At 39.7% G+C, this 19,420-nt stretch overlaps 4 protein-coding genes across 4 annotated transcripts in view; 2 read left to right on the forward strand and 2 right to left on the reverse strand.

Annotated features, from left to right (window-relative positions):
• The first annotated feature begins 64 nt into the window (after positions 1 to 64).
• Positions 65 to 1,907, forward strand: LOC105312008 (uncharacterized). The gene is made up of 7 exons (XM_011404298.2): positions 65 to 208; positions 325 to 547; positions 642 to 793; positions 850 to 915; positions 974 to 1,041; positions 1,114 to 1,243; positions 1,727 to 1,907. The coding sequence occupies exons 2-7, from the start codon at positions 334 to 336 to the stop codon at positions 1,784 to 1,786; spliced, it is 690 nt and encodes a 229-aa protein (XP_011402600.1). The 5' UTR covers positions 65 to 208; positions 325 to 333; the 3' UTR covers positions 1,787 to 1,907.
• A 30-nt stretch (positions 1,908 to 1,937) lies between these two features.
• Positions 1,938 to 6,386, reverse strand: LOC100641370 (pseudouridylate synthase 7 homolog). Its single transcript, XM_003384927.3, has 17 exons — positions 6,006 to 6,386; positions 5,853 to 5,940; positions 5,702 to 5,806; positions 5,432 to 5,555; positions 4,224 to 4,335; positions 4,088 to 4,165; positions 3,959 to 4,024; positions 3,848 to 3,910; positions 3,585 to 3,734; positions 3,464 to 3,525; positions 3,138 to 3,301; positions 2,813 to 2,947; positions 2,661 to 2,763; positions 2,535 to 2,604; positions 2,411 to 2,470; positions 2,253 to 2,341; positions 1,938 to 2,139 (listed from the first exon to the last, which is right to left on the reverse strand). The coding sequence occupies exons 1-17, from the start codon at positions 6,209 to 6,211 to the stop codon at positions 1,970 to 1,972; spliced, it is 1,845 nt and encodes a 614-aa protein (XP_003384975.2). The 5' UTR covers positions 6,212 to 6,386; the 3' UTR covers positions 1,938 to 1,969.
• Positions 6,387 to 6,428: 42 nt separating this feature from the next.
• LOC100641498 (thioredoxin reductase 1, cytoplasmic-like) lies at positions 6,429 to 10,653 on the forward strand. The gene is made up of 14 exons (XM_011404300.2): positions 6,429 to 6,446; positions 6,492 to 6,742; positions 6,932 to 7,237; positions 7,470 to 7,611; positions 7,661 to 7,714; positions 7,949 to 8,103; positions 8,155 to 8,215; positions 8,299 to 8,504; positions 8,635 to 8,709; positions 8,759 to 8,848; positions 9,097 to 9,170; positions 9,258 to 9,519; positions 9,791 to 9,886; positions 10,211 to 10,653. Exons 2-14 carry the CDS (start codon positions 6,638 to 6,640, stop codon positions 10,406 to 10,408), a joined length of 1,824 nt encoding a protein of 607 aa, XP_011402602.1. The 5' UTR covers positions 6,429 to 6,446; positions 6,492 to 6,637; the 3' UTR covers positions 10,409 to 10,653.
• A 620-nt stretch (positions 10,654 to 11,273) lies between these two features.
• Positions 11,274 to 19,420, reverse strand: part of LOC100641626 (serine/threonine-protein kinase WNK1-like) — a 10,145-nt gene continuing 1,998 nt past the window's right edge. Inside the window, exons 4-15 of the mRNA XM_019994152.1 lie at positions 18,600 to 18,778; positions 17,034 to 17,251; positions 16,771 to 16,928; positions 16,463 to 16,551; positions 15,864 to 16,074; positions 15,445 to 15,708; positions 14,275 to 15,288; positions 13,784 to 14,179; positions 12,688 to 13,701; positions 12,494 to 12,543; positions 12,242 to 12,333; positions 11,274 to 12,194 (exon numbers count right to left, since the gene is read on the reverse strand). Of these exons, the coding sequence (XP_019849711.1) occupies positions 11,335 to 12,194; positions 12,242 to 12,333; positions 12,494 to 12,543; positions 12,688 to 13,701; positions 13,784 to 14,179; positions 14,275 to 15,288; positions 15,445 to 15,708; positions 15,864 to 16,074; positions 16,463 to 16,551; positions 16,771 to 16,928; positions 17,034 to 17,251; positions 18,600 to 18,778 (4,545 nt within the window). The 3' untranslated portion in view covers positions 11,274 to 11,334. The remainder of the gene's footprint in view (positions 12,195 to 12,241; positions 12,334 to 12,493; positions 12,544 to 12,687; positions 13,702 to 13,783; positions 14,180 to 14,274; positions 15,289 to 15,444; positions 15,709 to 15,863; positions 16,075 to 16,462; positions 16,552 to 16,770; positions 16,929 to 17,033; positions 17,252 to 18,599; positions 18,779 to 19,420) is intronic.

Here is a 19,420-nt window from a genome sequence, read left to right on the forward strand (position 1 = left end):
TGATACACTACGGTAGAAATTAATTTGTACGTGGGTGATTAATTGATTGATGGGCGTGGCTCAGTTGCTATGGTTCCGATTGTGCACGGAATGTGTGTGGTTTGATTGGATCGGCTCATCCTGCTCTGTGATTGGTCCTTTCTCTATATCCACCAACCAACCAGATCACTTGAGTCACTAGGTTTACCTGCTCTCCCGCCTTACCGCGGTAAGACTTTCTCTTCATTCTCTACAACCAAAACCTGCCCCAGACCAGCCAGCTTCTTTCTTTCTTTCACTGCTTGTTATAGCCACCGACGCGTCTTTTGTTTCCTTTCACTGTAGAAGTCAGTTATGGCAGAGTTGGGCGTGCTAGATGACCCCATGGAGCTGGACCCTAGCCTGAGGCAAAGCAGAACTCCCGGCCTACCAACAGACCACACTCAAGGCTATGGAGCTAGGGATGTCATTAGGGCTCACATCCAAGCTGGAGGCGGTGTGCTAAACTCTTCTTTGAGACACGGGGGCATCCCTCTACTGGAGACTGATAAACAACATGTAGTACATGGTAAGTTTTCAAAAGCATTGAAGCAAAGTGTTTAATGTTAATATGTGGTGTGTATTAACTAATTAATGTTATTGTTATTATTATTATTTTAAAGCTACTGCAATTCAAGATGCCCTGCAAGAGGATGATCTAAATTGCGCAACTCCTCAATCTCTACGTTTTGATTTCCCGTCCGAAGAAGAGCTCCAGCAGCCTAAAACAAGACAGGTGGTAAAACGGCCACCTCCAGCAATATACAGGGACCAGGTTAGAGCCCAATCACTCTATGTAAGTAACAGCTGCTCTTAATTGAATATTTTTAGGATCGTTTTGTCCCCATTAATAACATCAGCAGGACCATGCGCAACTGTGTACCAAAGTCGGGAAAAGTACAATCTTGTCCTAATGCTCTAACGTGTTAAATCTTTTTCATTTCGTGTGCTGTAGGTTTCGAAAGATGCTAAAGAATGTATGCAAGAATGCGTCTCTGAATTCATAGGGTTCTTAACCAGCGAGTATCCTAAAATAATAATACATCACTATTATACTAGTATTGCTTGTGTGTACTTAACTACTCATTAACTCAGGGCTTCTGATCGGTGCATAGACGAGAAGAGAAAGACAATAACGGGCGATGACATCTTGTTTTCGCTGTCTACGCTAGGATTTGACTGTTATGTGGATACACTTCAAGTCTATCTGAAGAAATACAGAGAAGTAAGAGTCAGACACTTATAATGTTAATTTCGTATACAAGAGACTTTAAATTAAGATACTATAGACACGGTTAAAATTGTATTAAAGAATATGTACATGTACAGGGCCGTAGCCAGGAACTTAAAATAGGGGGTTCGGAAATTGCTGCGCGCGAAGCGCGCAGCGAAAATTTTGACGAAAATGGGCGTGGTTGGTAGGCGTGGTCTTAATTTACGCATCTCAGCCATGTGCTGACTCAGCTAAAATGGCTATCTGTGCTTCTCGCTGTTGCCAAAATGCTAATCCTGCTTTTGCAGTGCTGTTCTTCATGACAGGAGCTAATCTAAAACTTTTTTGCAGCTACAACAGGGGGTTCGTCCGAACCCCCCGAACCCCCACTGGCTACGGGCCTGATGTACACGTAGTGTCTCAACAGTATTTTCCTCCTTCCTTCCTTTTCCACTATCTATCACTGTTCCCCTCTCCCCCTCTCTCTCTCTCCAGCACTTACGTTCTGATAAAAATGACAAAGAGTATGCCCAAGGCTCACCTTCAGAATCATGACATGTACTTTCATAATAATACGAGTACATATAATGTGTTCATACTGGACAGTGTTGGGTTGCATTAATTAATTTATCCTTTTCATAGCTGAGATATTATTATACCATTGATTGTTGATGATTATTATTATTATTATTATTATATCTTATCATTTTCATTCAATATTTATTATTTTATAATGCATCAATGATGATTTTCTGTGCCTGCTGATTGCAGTGTTGCTGCTGTGGGTGAATTAAGTTTTTTCTGTACAAAACAAGAAGTGTCATCTTTCATGACTTCTCTGAGTGCCATTGTTGCATAGGTTGATGAAGGAAGAGAGAAAGATAGTTTAAGAGCTCTCTTTGCCCCACCTACATGTACATGAACATATAAATCATAATGTAGTCGAATTAAAGCAAAATGGTCATAATAACCACATAATTATAACAAGCTACAGTTCACGGTACCCCAATAGCAATCTTACTAGTTCCCAGTGAGAAGCTCTTGTCCTCTAAAATGTCCAAATCTGATTGGTGGAGTGGAACAGTGACATCATCGTAACAAAGTAGTTTCCTATTATTTTTATTTATTATTATTGTTGTTGTTGTTATAATAATTATTATTTAATTGGAATTGCTTTACCATTCAAGATTATCAGGTTTGGCCATTATATGACGATAGCTACCAGGTAAAGCAAAGTCCCTATACAAAAGAAGAGATTTCATTCACACTGTAGTCACAAGATAGTCATGTGATTAGCAGTTACTTGACTCTGTGCTTCAGTTTATCAACCGTTAGATTATCGTTAGCTAATATCCTGTGATACTGTTCACCAACTGAAAAGAAACAGTGATCAACATAATACAACTGAGCTATAAGCAGTGCTGTATACCATTGTTAGTAGGATACTGGACACTATAACCTGGTAGAGGCAGTACTACATCAAATATTGTATATTGATGACAATTCTCCTCTGTAATGGCAAGAACACCATTCTATAATAATAATAATAATAAACATTAATTTCAAGTCCATTCTGCCTACCACAGTCTCAGATTGGAGAGCCAGGTCTCCAGGAACTGGCACCAGTCCGTACTCACGGAACCGGAACGAGACCATTTGATTCCACACGTAACTCTGATAACTATGGACGTACATCAGTCTTGCGTTCCTAGGCAACTGATGGAATGGAAATACAACAGGTAAGGAGGCAGGTTATTTTGGAGGGGGCACAACTTTTGCAAAAACAACTAACACCAAATTGAGTACATAATTTTCTCTAAGCAACATAATTCCCAAAAATTAAACCACATCAAATGTCCCCGCTACATACAGCTGCAAGGAGCAATCACCAAATCTTAAAACTAACAAATGAAAGTGCTGCCAAAAGGTTAGTGGTTCCGTGTTTCTCCATTCCCCTGAGCAGCTGGTATTCAGTTGAGTTTCGTTTGTGAGGCGGAAACAGTTTGAGAGTTTCATTAATGTCACTGGTGGATCGATAGTACTCACGCACAACTTGGAAATCTTCAGACTCTGACGAAATATTAAAATACAACATTAATAATTATTTATTGCGTTAGACGTCACATGTTTTTTATAAAATGTGAAGAGGGGCAATGCAGGTGGAAATCCCAAAAGAGAATACAAAACGAAAGAATATAATCATCATAATAACATTTACAGTACAGTGGTTACCTCCTTCTCTTGGTTTCAGTATCAAATCTACTGCTTCTTTCCATTCCGAATGCAGCAATGCCCTGAAATACATGTACAATGAAACAGAATCCAATAGAACATAAAGATAAGAGTCCATTACTTTCCGATGGCATGAGTTGGTATAGTTGATGTCCCAAATCTCTGCATACCAAAGTAATTAATGAATCCTTTATCTTTAAGCGATAGGAGAAGACTGTTAACATGATGATGGCCGATCTCACCCTCTCTGTCTACAGGAACCTTAACATCTCTACAAAATTATAAAACCACTTAATAAACTAGTAATTAATTAACAAGTGGTTAATAAACCAGTAATTAATTAACAAATGGTTAATAAACCAGCAGTTATTAAACTAGTCTTGCCTCAATATGATGGTGAAATGATTTCCTTTAGTGTCTCCAAGTTTAAGAGGAGTCTTACAGTACCTGAGACAATGTGATAATTATACAGAATTCTCCATTATAGTTCCTTACTCTATATTACCAACTTTTATATTTGTATTTGCTCCATTGATTGATGCTAGTCTTGAAGGCAGAACTCTATCAGGAGAGAAAGAGAGAGAGAGGGGGGGGAAGGATCATAAATTAAATAATAATTCAAACCTGTATGCAGTGACCAGCTGTGAAGTTATAGCTCTCTTGTCTTTAGTCCCAGCATACTGGAACACAGAGCACTTCACCCTGGAGGCAATCAATAACACATCATGTCCAGTAATTAAAATACTTATTGAGTGAGTACCTCAACAGCTTAGAGAGTGTGGTGATAACCTGCATGCTATCCCTGTTCTCTTTATAAAGTACAAACTTGATGTAATCTCCTTTGTCCTTGGACCAGTGTGATCTAACTTCACCTACAGTACATACGCTTGTAATGGAGAGGACTGGTATTACACTGATATGTACATCAGGTATCATTATTATGTGCTTTGAGTTTTAGTTGGAATGACCCCAAACTTTCTACATGGAATACATGTAAGTACATCAACATGCATCATGAAATGTAATAAAAATTTGGGGTGATTTCGGAGCCAATTTTTGGAAAAAAACCATGGGCTATAGCCTTGGGTATTTTTCAAAAATTGGCCTGTTTTTTAAAATGGCCATAACTCGAAAAATTTTTTTCGGAATGAGCTCAAACTTTCTACACAGCATAAGGACATCAATATGTATCAGAAAATGTAATAAAAATTTGGGGTGATTTCGGGGCCAATTTTTGGAAAAAACCATGGGCTATAGCCTTGGGTATTTTTCAAAAATTGGCCTGTTTCTCTTTTAAAATGGCCATAACTCGAAAAATTCTTTTCGGAATGAGCTCAAACTTTCTACACAGCATAAGGACATCAATATGTATCAAAAAATGTAATAAAAATTTGGGGTGATTTCGGAGCCATTTTTTGAAAAAAACCATGGGCTATAGCCTTGGGTATTTTTCAAAATTTGGACTGTTTTTAAAAAATGGTCATAACTCGAAAAATTTTTGTCAGAATACTCAAACTTTCTACACAGCATAAGGACATCAATATGTATCAAAAAATGTAATAAAAATTTGGGGTGATTTCGGAGCCAAATTTTGAAAAAAACCATGGGCTATAGCCTTGGGTATTTTTCAAAATTTGGCCAATTTTTAAAAAATGGCCGTAACTTGGAAAATTTTTGTCGGAATGAGCTCAAACTTTCTACACAACATAAGGACATCAATATGTATCAGAAAGTGTAATAAAAATTTGGGGTGATTTCGGAGCCAAATTTTGAAAAAAACCATGGGCTATAGCCTTGGGTAATTTTCAAAATTTGGCCAATTTTTAAAAAATGGCCGCAACTTGGAAAATTCTTTTCGGAATCAGTTCAAACTTTCTACACAGCATAAGAACATCAATATGTATCAAAAAATGTAATAAAAATTTGGGGTGATTTCGGAGCCATTGTTTAAAAAAAACCATGGGCTACCTGACTTGCTTCCACGTAGAAAGACCCGTATAGTTGTCTTTTCGATTGTCCTTGTGTCAAGATTAGGAAATGACTTCTTAATTGATTTGTGTATCAACGTTCGAGATTCTTTACAATCCTTTACCTACAAAATAATTATTAATTTATTATGCAAAAAAACTATATATATATGGGGTAGCCATCAAAAATTTGAAGGAAAGAGCCAAAAAATTTGTTGGTAGCAAGCAAAAATTTAAAATAAAATAAAGCATGATATTTTTTGATGAGTACTTGAAATTCCACTTCTTTTGCTTTGTCATCTGATTCCGAAAGATCTCTACACTTTTCAACAACATCAGCTGGCACTAAAACACTTAGACTCCGCCCTTCATCATCCTGTTACTAAAAATAGACACAGAACCATATCAAAAGAGAATGAGACCTGATTGGGTTCTTCGGGTAATTCAAAACTTGTGAGGTGAACGGTTTCACCTGCCAATGATATTTCGTTAACAATGAAGTCAGAATACCTGTGAAATTAATAATAATTATAAAGAGATAATCTTGATAATAATTATCATATAATATAATATACCTTTGTTTAAGAATTGCAAATATCTGTGCTCCATTTTTATTGACATATTCAGTAATCCCAACATCTCTTTCTGTTAGAAACCCTCCTCCGTTTTCGGCCGTTTTAATTTTCTTTGCAGGTGGGGGTGATTCTGAAGCATTGCCTTCAGTCTCCTCTGTCAAGTCCGCCATTTTATCAGTAATAAAAAGGTGCAGCCACTCCCACATTTTGTTTTATTTTTTGTACATAACAGACCTAATCTATGCCTGCTTTTGTGCAAAGAAACAAGCAAACAGCAATTGAAAAAGGAGCTATAGAACCTAGACACCTACATTCTCTGTACAGTTTAAGGCTTTAGATCTAAGCATTTTCATCAAGATAATTTTTCATTTATTGTCATGCAGATCTGCAGTTAGTAGAGCCACGCCCCAGCCCACCTGCTCTGAGCTTTCCTGTCACAAGGTAGTCACTTGTATTGTCAGCAAGTGATTCACTTGTTTCCTCTAGTCTACCTATATAACACGACGGCTCGTCAGTCTCCCGACAAAGCAACTTCTCCTTCAGATTATACAGAGACTTACTTTCTTCCTCCTAGCAAAAGGCGGGCAGGAGAAGATACAGAAGATTCATTAGACGAGGAGGAGGTTGACATCATGGCTGCTAAAGGAGCAGAACACTGGAAGAAAGTGGTCAAGGAGCAGATACAAAAGTCCCACGTACTAGTCTACAGCAAGACCACTTGTCCTTTCTGCAAACGTGTAAATATCCATAAATACTAATAGAACTATCACTCCTGCCATAATCTTATGTGTATCTTGGCAGTACACAATGTATGTTTAGTCTGTTGTTGCAGCTACCAAGAAATGACTGAATACAGTCTTGGATACCAGCAATTATACAGAATTAGCACAATTACTGATAATGACTATTTCCTTTTCTTGATGCAGGTGAAAAAGCTCTTCGATGTACAGCAAGTTGCCTCCCAAGTGATTGAATTGGATGAAGTTGAGAATGGAGACGAGATTAAGAAAGCTTTGGAAGACATTTCAAAGCAGAAGACGGTTCCAAACATCTTCCTCAACGGAGCTCACATTGGAGGCTGTGACAATGTACTGGCTACTTTTACTAAAGGACTCCTCTCCGATATGCTACTGATGGGTACCCAGGAGAGAGATCAGTTTACAAAAGGTCACAGTTATGATTACGATCTTATCGTGATTGGAGGAGGTTCTGGAGGACTTGCATGTGCCAAGGTACAAGAGAGGGAGAGGGGGAGAGAGAGAGGGGGGGAGAGAGAGAGGGGGATGGAGAGAGAGAAGGAGAGAGAGAGGGAGAGAGAGGGTGGAGGGAGAGAGAGGAAGAGAGGGAGGGGGAGAGAGAGGAGGAAAGGAAAAGAGAGAAAGGAAGAGGAGAGGGTTTAGATAAAGCATTCAAGATAAGACTAGATAAAAAATAATTTGTATTTTATTTAATTGGTTTCTCTAGGAGGCAGCAAGTTTGGGCGCTCAAGTTTGTTGTCTTGATTTCGTGAAACCCTCTCCCCTGGGTACCCAATGGGGCCTTGGGGGAACCTGCGTCAACGTGGGGTGCATACCAAAGAAGCTAATGCACCAGGCAGCCCTCCTGGGTAATAATAATAATAATAATAATAATAATATATTCAAATAATATTGTAGGTGATTATATGAATGATGCTCCTTTTTTTGGTTGGAACGTTGATACTAAAACAGGTAATGAAATGTGCTGACAAGTATACACACACAAACACAACAAACACTTTAAATTAATATTAGTAAACAAATATAATTGCTTATACTATAAATCATGCTCAATGACTCAACTTCCTTTTATACATGTAAAACATGCTACTAATAGTATCATACTACTGATAGTATCATACTACTGATAGTTTAATATTCACATTGTGAAGAAAAGGGTATACATGTACATGTATTGTGGTGTAGGTGAAAAGTCTGAGGCCCATGACTGGAAGAAAATGGTATCAAACATTCAAAGTCACATCAGCTCACTCAACTGGAGCTACAGGACTGATCTGAGATCAGCTGGGATCAAATATATCAACGGATTAGCTGAGTTCATTGACCCACATGCTATAAAGGTATTGTACTTTGAATTAAAAATTAAACTGTATCATATTCTGTAATTGTAGTACAAAGCAAAGAATGGGACAGAGTCCATTATTAGTGGGGCCAGGATCGTCGTGGCTGTTGGTAAATATAATTTAAAGAAATTTTTTCATTTTTCTTAATCGTTCCTCTTCTTCCTCTCTCCTTTTTATTTTATTTCTCTCCAGGTGGTAGGCCACGTTACCTTGATATCCCAGGTGCAAAGGAGTACGCCATTACAAGCGATGATATATTCTCGTTACAAGAGCCACCTGGTAGGACCCTAGTCATTGGTGCCTCATACGTGGCACTGGAATGTGCCGGGTTTCTGTCAAAAATGGGTTTTATGACATTCTGTATGGTACGGTCTATTCTATTGAGGGGTTTTGATCAGGTAAAAACCTTACACGAAATACAACATGTACATGTATACGTGATAATGTTGATGTATTTTGAATTGTACTTTCATTTTTAGGATGCTTGATGTGATTATGATTTTCTTGTTTTTGTTTTTTTTATTGCAGCAAATGGCTAATTATATCGGAGACAACATGATAAAGAAGAGGATCAATTTCCTTCATTCTTGCGTCCCTACTAAAGTACATGCTCATTTCCCACGTCATTAAAAACCTCTTCCTCTTCTTGTAGATCCGGTTAGTGAAAGATTCTCCAAGAGAGTATGCAGTGGAATACAGCAATACTGCTTCCAAGAAGACTGGAGAAATAACAGTCAACACGGTACGTGCACATGTGACATATGTATACAGTATAGTCTCTCTTAATGGACACTCTCTATAGCGTACACCTCCATTTAATGGACAGCACCTAGTGTACCAATTACATTCCTTACTGTATAAAATAACCTCCACATAAAGGACACCTCTGTATAATAGACTTACCCCAAAGTGTCCATTATATAGAGGCTACCTAGTCTCAGTATTGAAGATGATTAGGTGCACTTTGCTAGTAGTAGTTTATGTTTGTAGGTATTAATAGCAACTGGGAGAGAACCTGATACTAAACTACTGGGACTAGATAAAGCTGGAGTGGAAATGACAAAGTAAGGAAGAGAGAGAGGAAGAAGAGCAATAGTACATGTTGCTCTCACAATAGCTATTAGCTACACTCTTTCTTTCTCTTGCTAAAGGAGTGGTCATATACCCACTGTCTATGAACAGACGAACGTGCCTCATATTTATGCAATTGGAGATGTACAAAAGGGGAAAATGGAGCTGACTCCTCTTGCCATACAGGCCGGCAAACTCTTATCAAGGAGGCTATTTGGAGGGTCAAAAGATTACTGTAATTATCTTGATGTGCCCACGACTGTGTTCACTCCAATGGAGTATGGGACTATTGGGCTTTCTGAGGAAGATGCTGAAGAAATATTTGGAAAAGAGAGAATTGAAGTGAGAAAGAGAGAGAGGGAGAGGGAGGGAGAGAGAGAGAGAGAGGGAGGGAAAGGCAAAGCATGGAGCAGGTGTCAATTTCCCTGCTAACACGACGATTGAATCACTAAAGTTGAATCACATCAACTTTCTCTTTATCACAATCTCTTTGGTTGCTTTTATCTATAAATGCTGCAAAATATAATGAAATATCAACAGGATAATAATAATAATAATAATAATAATAATAATAATAATAATAATAATAATAATAATGTGTTTGTGTTTCCAGGTGTATCATACGAGTTTCAAGCCGCTAGAGTACACAGTACCTCAGAGACAAGACGATGATGGATACATGAAACTTGTTGTTGACAAGGAGAACGGGGTATGAGAGAGAATGAGAATGGGATAATTTTGAAGGAATAGGAATGAGATATTTAGGCCTGGTTACACGACTACGTTTTAAAATAGAACACAAGAAAATGCATATCAAACCTGAACAGAAGAAAACCCAATACCAAAACTGATGCTTCTATCAGCTTCTATAAACAAATGATGAATTCTAGTGAAAACGCAGCTGCTGGATTAGTATAAACACCTGAAAAAAGTAATAGCAGAAACGATCAGATTAGGCTAGCCAGTAGTCGTGTAAACGAGGCCTAAGAAAGATTATTTATATCAACAATTATTTTAAAATTATTAATTCTAGGAGAGAGTCCTTGGGCTACATGTTGCAAGCCCCAATGCAGGTGAGATTACCCAAGGATATGCTGTAGCTATGAGACTTGGAGCTAAGAAGAAGGACTTTGACAGCACCATAGGGATACACCCCACCTGCTCCGAGACCTTCACCACTCTACGGGTAACCAAGAGCTCTGGTGAAGACTCTTCCGCTGGAAACTGCTGAGGTTAAGCACCCTCTGACCGTCAACACAATGAGGTACTCTTCGCTTCATTGTGATTGGTCAGTGGGTGCTTCCTTCATTGGTATAATGACTTTACAGTACCGTCTGGTTGCGTGGGCGGTCTCATGTGACTGTCACATGATGGGGTTTCCCTTACTCACTGTTTGTGACGGGGAGCTCTTGATTTTCTGCAACCTGGTACTACTTGCATGCATAATAAGTCGTCAGTAACTCAATAGCAATAAAATATAATAATTATTAAGTTTGTTGTGATTTTATTATTAATGATAATGATTATTTATTATTAATTTTATTGTTTAATAATTAGTAAAACTTAATTTTTGTTATAATTATTGTTGTAAATAATAAAATAATAGTGAAAACCTAAACCCACTTGATAATTTCCATCAATTGCTTGAATTCACTTTACAAAAATAAATTAGATAAATGTAGCAATTCTCCTGTGGAGTATGTACATGTATTTCATTTGACACTGATATTCTTGTGTTTTAAAAATTTCTTAATATTGAAAGTGAAGGATAATGTGTATTACTGAATGAGACATGGTTTGTCAAGACAGAGAGAGAAAGAGAAAAGACAATTTTTATACACATTTAGTAATTAATTACATTCACAATCAATATAACAAATAATAATAATAATAATAATAATAATAATAATAATAATCAATTAAGTAATAACAGTACATGTACATGTACGTGATTTTAACATTTTAAATAAATAATGGAAAGGAAGAGAGAGAGAGAGAGGGAGGTCTACAATAATTACATATTGCATTTTGTTGTGTGATTATAACATACAAAAGAGAGAGGGGGAGAAAGTACATACATGTATGTATTATTATCCTCCTTTGTTAGTCTGATACAAAGATCTAATTCCCCATATTACCAAACCAGTTTGGTTTGTGTCATCTCTTCTGAGTCACTGAAGTCCCAGTAAGGTCCTGATCTCCGGTACCTTCCAAACGCGTTGGACTCGTCATACCAGCTGGTACAACCACAGGGTTTAGTGTTCCCTCTTGCTGGAGCTGCTGGGGCTGCTGGTACGTTTGAACTTCTTGTTGTGCTTGTTGCGACTTAGGATAAGTTTGTTGCATGGGGAGGTGGGAGGAGAGAGGAGGGGGAGGGTGAGTTATGTGAGGAGTGATTGAGTGATGTAAACCTTGCATCATCGCCTGGTTTGTGGAAGAGAAGTGAGCCGGGGGTACATGAGGATGCATGTATTGCGGCCAATCGCTTGGAGGGAGCCACATTCCGCCTGGGGCCATCAAGTGTAGCCCTTCTTGAGGCATTATATGAGAATGGGGACCAATTGGAGCCGTGGGATAATAAGGAGTCCCTCTTCCTGCTTCAATGTGTCTTGACGCTTCACCAGCAGCTGCTGCTGCTGCAAGGTTAGAAGTGGAGCTGTTGTTTTGCTGGGAAAGGAGGGACCCGTTGTCCCTCGTGTCATGAGGGGGAGGGTGGAGTGGTGGGCCTCCCTGGTAATAATGAAATGGATGATACCCTGGTCTCTGACCAGTGCTAGAACCAATACTGTAATAGTTCAAGTGTTGATGGAGCTGCTGCTGCTGCTGCTGATAATGCAACTGTTGCTGGAGGCTTTGTTGTTGTTGTTGCTGTTGTTGTTGTTGCTGTTGTTGTTGCTGTTGTTCTCTCTCGTCTTTTGGTCCAAGGGAGGCGGAGCTAAGCATCGCTGAAGAGGTGGATGTGACGTGGTGGGTTGGGTATGTAACAGCTGAGGTTTTGGGCATCACATTTGTATACTCTGCATGAAATAGAAACAATAAACTTGCACCATACAAGAGCACGTACCGTGAGTGATGGCACTTCCTCTCCTCAGATGTGCCTGGTACCTTTCCTTATCTTTCTTTAATCTTTTCTCCTCCTCTTCTATCCGGGTTATCCTGACAATGGCAAATACATGTAAGACTTAAAATTAACCAAAATTGAAAAAGGAGAGAATTCTCAAGTTTTATTACATTTCCTGACACTAGGATGCATATGCATATGTACATTGGTACATTACAAAATTTAAGTTTTAAGTTTATTCATTGAATTACTTACTCTCTTAGTAACTGCTGACGCTCTCCATCCGTTTCATCATCAGATTGTGGCTAAAGAAAAAAACAACAACAATAATAATAATAATACTAATAACAATACTAATAATAATAATACTAACAAACCATCATTATACATGCACAAATTGAAATACATAATGCACACATCTAGTGATTATTAGTGTGTACTGTACCTACCAATGTCTCATTGGGGCTAGCATAACTAGCAGAAGATTGAGCTACACCTCCTGATACACTAGCCAGTGAGTATACCTGCTGACCCAATGAAGAAGATGACACAGATGTAACTGGAGGACGCATGTGGGCTGGGTTAACAGCTGAATGTCCATTAGAACCAGGAGCAGGAGCATATCCATTAGTAGCAGTAGGACTCTGTCCATTAGAAGGAGTGTGTCCATTAGCTGTGGACCCACTGGAAGGTGGTTGGTCAGGGTTGTTGATACTGATCTGCTGGAGGAGGGCAGCTATTGATGGCTCTTCAAACAAGAGTTTCATGTAATGCATGAACTTCATGAAACCATCAAACACAAGTGGGTTCTCAAGGAGGGTCCCATGTGTGGGCGGGATACGAGAGAAAGGGCTCAGGAGTAAAGGCTGCGGAGGGTCTACTGGTTGAACGGAATACGGAGGGTACATCGGTGGATTGGTGCTTGTGGGTGGGTGGGGCTTTGAACTAGACTCCACCTCTTTTACCCGAGCGTAGGTCAGAGTGTCCTCGTCGCTGAAAGTGGGCGGAGTTGATAACTCAACGCTAGTAGACTCATCGTCCTTAATGATAGTACTGGACTCGGTGGGCGTGACTTCGTTCTTAGGCTCAGCCTTATCGTCTGGAATGAGGTTTTCACAAGAACTCTCCGTGGAGAGGGTCTCTGGATCAATGACGTCTTCAATCTCAAACTTCTTATTAGGGGCCTCAACTGTAGTGATAGTGCCAGTGCCGGAAGGCTGGAGGTTGGAGTACGATGAAGATGCAGAAGAAATGGCCGACGAGTTGCCCGTGGCAACAGAAGAGGGCGTGTCTCCCAAATTTCCCTTGTCACCAGTGCCCAGTGTGCAGGTGGGCAGGACACTGGTTGAATGGAACACGCTCGTTGGGTCTTGAGTGGATTTATTGTCTGAGGAGGAGGAGGAGGAGGAGGGAGGGGGAAGAATGCAAGTGTCTTCGCTATGAACTGGACTCATAACAGTCATCTAAAAGTATTAATAATAATAATAATAATAATAATAATAATAATAATAATAATAATAATAATAATAGTAATCATGAGCTTACAGATTCTGCTGATCCCTGGCTAGTAATTGATGGTTTCTCATTGGGTCTCTCAACAAACACGTCGGACACTTGAAACTTCCTCCGAGAGTGAGGGGAAGCCTCCGATAAAGCCAGACCATCTCTCTTGACTCCGCCCAACTGTCCACTTCCATCGTAAGGGGAGTCGGAGCGAGCCCCTCCCTTCTGATAAGACTCCGAGTGTTTTGATTGGTCGCTGTCTTGTTTGACAATGCTAGAATAAGAGACTGAGGTTGAGCGAAGAGGTCCTCCTGGGTTCTTCTTAGTGTCGCTGCTAGTAGAGTCCACAGTGCTCTTACTGCGAACTGTGTCTACAACCTTTTGAAACTGAGAAATAAAGTCGGTTCCTTCAAGCTGGCTTAGGTGACCTGTTTTAACCTGGAGAGAGAAAGAGAGAAACATGAATCATCCAATGGTAGAGAGAGACACAAATGCACATAAACAGGTACAGTAAACAGTAACCACAAACTCACCAGATTATTAAATATCTCGTTTGGCTTGTCGTAGTCAAGGGAAAACTTAAAATTAATGACCTGACCAGCACTGGTCTGGAGTGAGCAGCTGATCACATTATCCTTGACCTTCTCATTAAATTTTAACTTAATACGCTTGCTGTCCTTAGTCCGGGATCCTTTCTTACTCCTGAATGACCCCCCACTACCACCAGGACCAGAGGAGCCATTAGACTGTGTGGTATCAGCCTCAACTGAAGGAGGAGTAGAGGAGGAGGAGGAGAGAGCGAGAGCAGAAGAAGATTGAGAATGATAACCACTGCTAATACTGCTGCTTGAGGTCGTCTGAGACTGAGCACTACCTGAACTGGACTGAGCAGCTATTGATTGTGACACAGCCGTACCACTCAAGCTGGTTTGGGAATGAGCTATCAAAGTTTGAGTCTCAGACTGAGTCTGGGACCCGGAATAGAAACTAGCCGATCGGGCCAGGTCCTTACCAGTGGGCGTGGCATCGCTAACGCTATTTACATTAATACTTTGAGTACTATTAGTGGCTGAGCCTGAGGAAAGATCTGATTGGTGAACATCTTCCGAGTATGTTCTATTAACAATATCTCCTTGTCCTTTAGCGCTAAGTGATTGATGCTCCTCCCTTTCTTCTTCTCCGCCCTTCCCTTTCGATAAATTGGGCGAGGTTTTCGAACTGGAAGGGAGACTTTTAGATGAAACAGGAGCGGAGGTGAGCTCACTGTGTTTCTTAGAAACAAACTGTTCGTCCTCAACACTCTCCTTCTCTGAGTCTTCCGAGTTCTCAGAGGGTGTGGTCATTGCCGTTCCTCCCGTTATCTTGTGAGGGACGTTAGGGGAGTTGCTAGCGGAAGGTCCCTCACTCCCCACTCCTCCCCCAGCCCCACCCACTCCGGTATTATTAACTTGAGCTGAAGGTCCTGTCCGGTCTGTAGTGTGCTTCGGTCCTGAAGGCTCAGACGACATTTCATCACTTGCACTTGAAAGCTGACGTTGGAAATTTGCCTAAATATAGGAAAAGAAAGTAAATATACATTGTACATTTATAGATGTACTGTACCATTAAAACTCAAGTTTATTGCTACTATTAATAGCAAATATTGTTACTATACTTAGTACTGTATGATGACTCACTCAACATTACTAAAATTAGCCACTCACCCTGTTTGCTGAGAGTTCAATCTCCTGTGGTGTTGGAGTAGTCTCGTTGGACAGAAGCTGATGTGAAAGACCCTCTCCAGTTTCCTTACCAGCAGCACCGTTACCAGGAACAGGTGGGTTGCCATGAGGGGCAGTAGCGCCAGCAGTAGCAGCAGGTTTCTGTTGTCTCTTTTGTTTAGCTGGATCAGTCAATGGATCAGTAAGCTCCCTCACTGAGCGTATAGCATTCTTCTTATCTTCCTCTCTCAATATTCCTGATTTAACCTACAGTGTCATACATACAAACGTACATGTACATGTGGCATTCAGACAGTTATGAATAATTATAATGATAATAATACATGTACATATGTACTTGTACAGTACATGTACAAATCTTCTTTCTCCCTTTCTCCTCTCTCTCTCTCTATCTCTCTCACCATATCATTAACAATGTCTTCTGGTATGTCAGTTTGAAGGTTGTAAGCAAACTCAATGCTCTCCTGCTCGTTCTTCTTGTTTTCTTTGCTAGTCCGAGGGACCACCAGCCGTACCATCACGCTATCGGCCGGAGTGGGCTCCGTCATCACTTCAACCTTCACATCACCTTCGGCAAAGAACTCGTGGTTGAGTAGCATCTCTACAGTATACCTGAGACAAGAGGGAAAAGATAAAACATGTACGTGTATTAAGAAATAACAATTTATAAAAACTTACTACAATGTGACACAATTTGTACTACTAGTGCATAGCAGAGATGATTCTTAAAATCTTATTAGTGATTATGGAATTTGTTTTTGAAATATGCAATTATATAATAATATCCCAAACATTTTGTCATATTTTGCCATATATAGTCCTAGTGGAATAGCAGCTGTAACTTGAACCAGCCATTTTTGCATAATAGTAATGATATTACTTACACCAATGTAACACTCTATTAAGCCTCCTTTTGACGTACATGTACATGTACGTCCTAAATTATCATCTCCCTCCCTCCCTCCCTCCCTCTCTCCCTCCCTCTCTCTCTCCATCATACCTAGCAGATTTGCTCAGTTTGGTACAGGCTACAATGATTTCTTTAAGCATTGGGTCATTGACTTTATTGAGTGAGTTAGGCATAACTCCCTACAGTGAGAGAAAGAGTTCATGAAAAAATGGAGCAACAATGTACACATACATGTACATGTACATGTAGGTTACTGTGAACAACATTCCCAGTGTATGTTATTTTAAGAACAATAACTTTACAAAATGGCACAGTATAACAGTACTGGTGAATTGGGTAAAACCTCTTCACTAATCATAATCACATTTGGCAGGACACGTTACATGTTCCTTGCTTACAGAAGTGACTTTCTTGTAAATCTGTGCTGGGTTACTGCACTCTTGGTAAGGATATTCCAGCGTGCACATCTCCAGGAGGCACATACCAAAGGCATAAACATCAACTGATTCATCATAAACCTCATCATACATCTCTGGGGCCATAAACTCAGGAGTACCTGTCAGAATAGAAGGAAACAGGAACATTAATATTGTACACACATACACATGTCTCTCTCTCTCTCTCTCCCCCCCCCTCTCTCTCTCTCTCCCTCTCTCTTCACCTATAACAGTCTTCACATCAGATCTCTTCAGTGTGGCTAGTCCGAGGTCACCAATCTTGACCAGTCCAGTGGTACCATTGATAAACACATTGTCACACTTTAGATCACGATGGATGATAGGAGGGGTTCGAGTGTGGAGGAATGAGAGACCGCGAAGGATCTGACGACCCCAACTCCTAATAACCCTCGGCTTGATAGACTTGAAACGCCTCATGTAACTATAAAAGAAAAACAAGCACATATACAGTATAGTCTCTCTTAATGGACACTCTCTATAGCGTACACCTCCATTTAACGGACAGCACCTAGTGTACCAATTACATTCCTTACTGTATAAAATAACCTCCACATAAAGGACACCTCTGTATAACAGAGACACTTTCCTGTACCCATTAGTGTCCATTACATAATGTACACGTGTACATGTACATTGGTGTAGATGCATTCAGTACATGACTACGTGTACATGTACATTGTATATGTACATGTACATGTACATGTACATTGTATATGTACATTGTAGCAATGCTGTAGAGAAGGTAGGAGTCTCTAGTGCTATAGAGGCAGTTAGGATAAACATGTGCTGACAGCATTAACAGCTGATGACCACAATATGGAATCATGCTCCATGTGGTACATAAGTATGCTAAGAATGGTGTACTATGACAACCAGAGAATGACCAGTAGGACAGGAAAGGACATACAGGAGAGACAGTATGACTATAACAGGACAACACATTTGAACAAGAGAAAAGAGGATGGATAGACTATGGATTATGAGTACATGTACATGTACAGGCTTATTACTCTTAAATAAAAGCCCAGGTTTCTTTCTATTTCCTATTTAAAATTTGTCAACTGGCTTCTATGGCTTACATTAATTTCTTAATATACTTTTAAGAATTAACACCTTAAGAAAGTGTCGATATCATAGTAGTAGTGGGTACAGCTACTGTTATTATTACTATTGGGAAGTATTGGCAATACAGGCCGTGTACATGTACTTTACATGGCTTCTGTTATCAATAGGAGCGGGGACATTGAGAGATAACACAGCTGTTTATGATTATGACACAAGAAAAGGATGAATATTGATTAGGGATAAAGGAAATGATGCTTTTAGACTTTTAGACAGAGGGAGAGAGTAACAAATCATTCTACATGTGTACATACATATGCGTGACTGGGAGAGAAGAATGTAACTGATATCCCATTTAATGTACATGTATGTATATACATTTATAACATTCTTTAAACCAAAAGTAAATTTAAACTGATAAAACAAATTAATCGTTAGAAAGACACACTCAACATTCAACGCAGGCATAATGTACATGCACTGTAGCTACAGATGGACAGAGTCTCAAGTTACTCATAACACAAAAACAAGTCAGCCACTGGGAGCTAGTACCACCGGCTAATAGCAACCAGTAGTGGAGTAATGGTTGTGTAGACGATATAAGGACGAGACTTAGACAACACAATGAGTAGGAGAAAGAAAAAAAGCGAGAGAGAGAGAAAGAGCAAAAGAGAGACAAAAGTGAGGGGAGGGAAGAATGTGCTGACCTTTTTAAAGTTCCGGACGTCATGAGTTCTGTGATTAGTACAAGGACCCTCTTCTTGTCTGACTGACGTACAAACTCCCAGGAATCAAAAAGACGCAGTATGTAAGGATGGTTGAGAGTCTTTAAAATGGCTACCTCTTCCTTGAACCGTGATTGCTCCTCTTTATTAAACTTGTGCTCCTAAAGAGAGAGAGAGAGAGAGAGAGAGAGGATCTGACACGTATTCATTACAACTTAATGACACTCTCACTTGTTCATAATACTATTCACAGAATACATACCCTCCATCACATTACTGCTACTGATACCATTAATGGAAATACCATTACACATCAACTCTCAGTAGACCAGAGCTGAATAATAATGAATTCTATTAACTAATGAATATCATTACATGATGCACTTGGGCCTGTTCTGATAAATGTTCATCAATGTTCTATTATTTAATTTACACCATCCCCCTTTGAACCTTTCTCCTATTAAAACTTTCCCTTTCCATCCTTCTAGCATGTACATGTACATCTATTCTTCTCTCCCTCCTCTCTCTCTCTCTCTCTCTCTCTCTCTCTCTCTCTCTCTCTCTCTCTCTCTCACCAGTAGTTCACACCACGCCACAGCTACACCAGTTTCAGTATCCAGTCCTTTATAGACAGTCTTAAAAGATCCTCTTCCAATCTCTTGCTCGTATTTCACGAAACGGCCGGTAGGAGACGTGTTGACAATGTGTTCCTCTACCTCCAAGGTCTCCAAAACCTTCTTCTTTATTCCGTCTTGAGAGTCCTGAATGGGCGGGGTAACTCCTCCCCCAACAGGCCCTCCATC

The sequence above is a fragment of the Amphimedon queenslandica genome, unplaced genomic scaffold, assembly GCF_000090795.2.
Source record: "Amphimedon queenslandica unplaced genomic scaffold, v1.1 AMPQUscaffold_13481, whole genome shotgun sequence".
NCBI lineage: Eukaryota > Metazoa > Porifera > Demospongiae > Haplosclerida > Niphatidae > Amphimedon > Amphimedon queenslandica.

Bases quoted from the DNA above. Each gene is read 5' to 3' on its own strand.
- LOC105312008 (XM_011404298.2), top strand. From the start codon at position 334: ATGGCAGAGTTGGGCGTGCTAGATGACCCCATGGAGCTGGACCCTAGC. The intron at 794-849 runs GTTAGAGCCCAA...GAATATTTTTAG, and splicing joins CAGCAATATACAGGGACCAG to GATCGTTTTGTCCCCATTAA. The intron at 1,244-1,726 runs GTAAGAGTCAGA...CTCTCTCTCCAG, and splicing joins ATCTGAAGAAATACAGAGAA to CACTTACGTTCTGATAAAAA.
- LOC100641370 (XM_003384927.3), bottom strand. From the start codon at position 6,211: ATGTGGGAGTGGCTGCACCTTTTTATTACTGATAAAATGGCGGACTTG. The intron at 4,025-4,087 runs GTTTGAATTATT...CTCTCCTGATAG, and splicing joins CAGCTGGTCACTGCATACAG to AGTTCTGCCTTCAAGACTAG. The intron at 3,526-3,584 runs GTAATGGACTCT...CATGTATTTCAG, and splicing joins CCAACTCATGCCATCGGAAA to GGCATTGCTGCATTCGGAAT.
- LOC100641498 (XM_011404300.2), top strand. From the start codon at position 6,638: ATGGCTGCTAAAGGAGCAGAACACTGGAAGAAAGTGGTCAAGGAGCAG. The intron at 8,849-9,096 runs GTACGTGCACAT...TTATGTTTGTAG, and splicing joins GAGAAATAACAGTCAACACG to GTATTAATAGCAACTGGGAG. The intron at 9,520-9,790 runs GTGAGAAAGAGA...TTGTGTTTCCAG, and splicing joins TTGGAAAAGAGAGAATTGAA to GTGTATCATACGAGTTTCAA.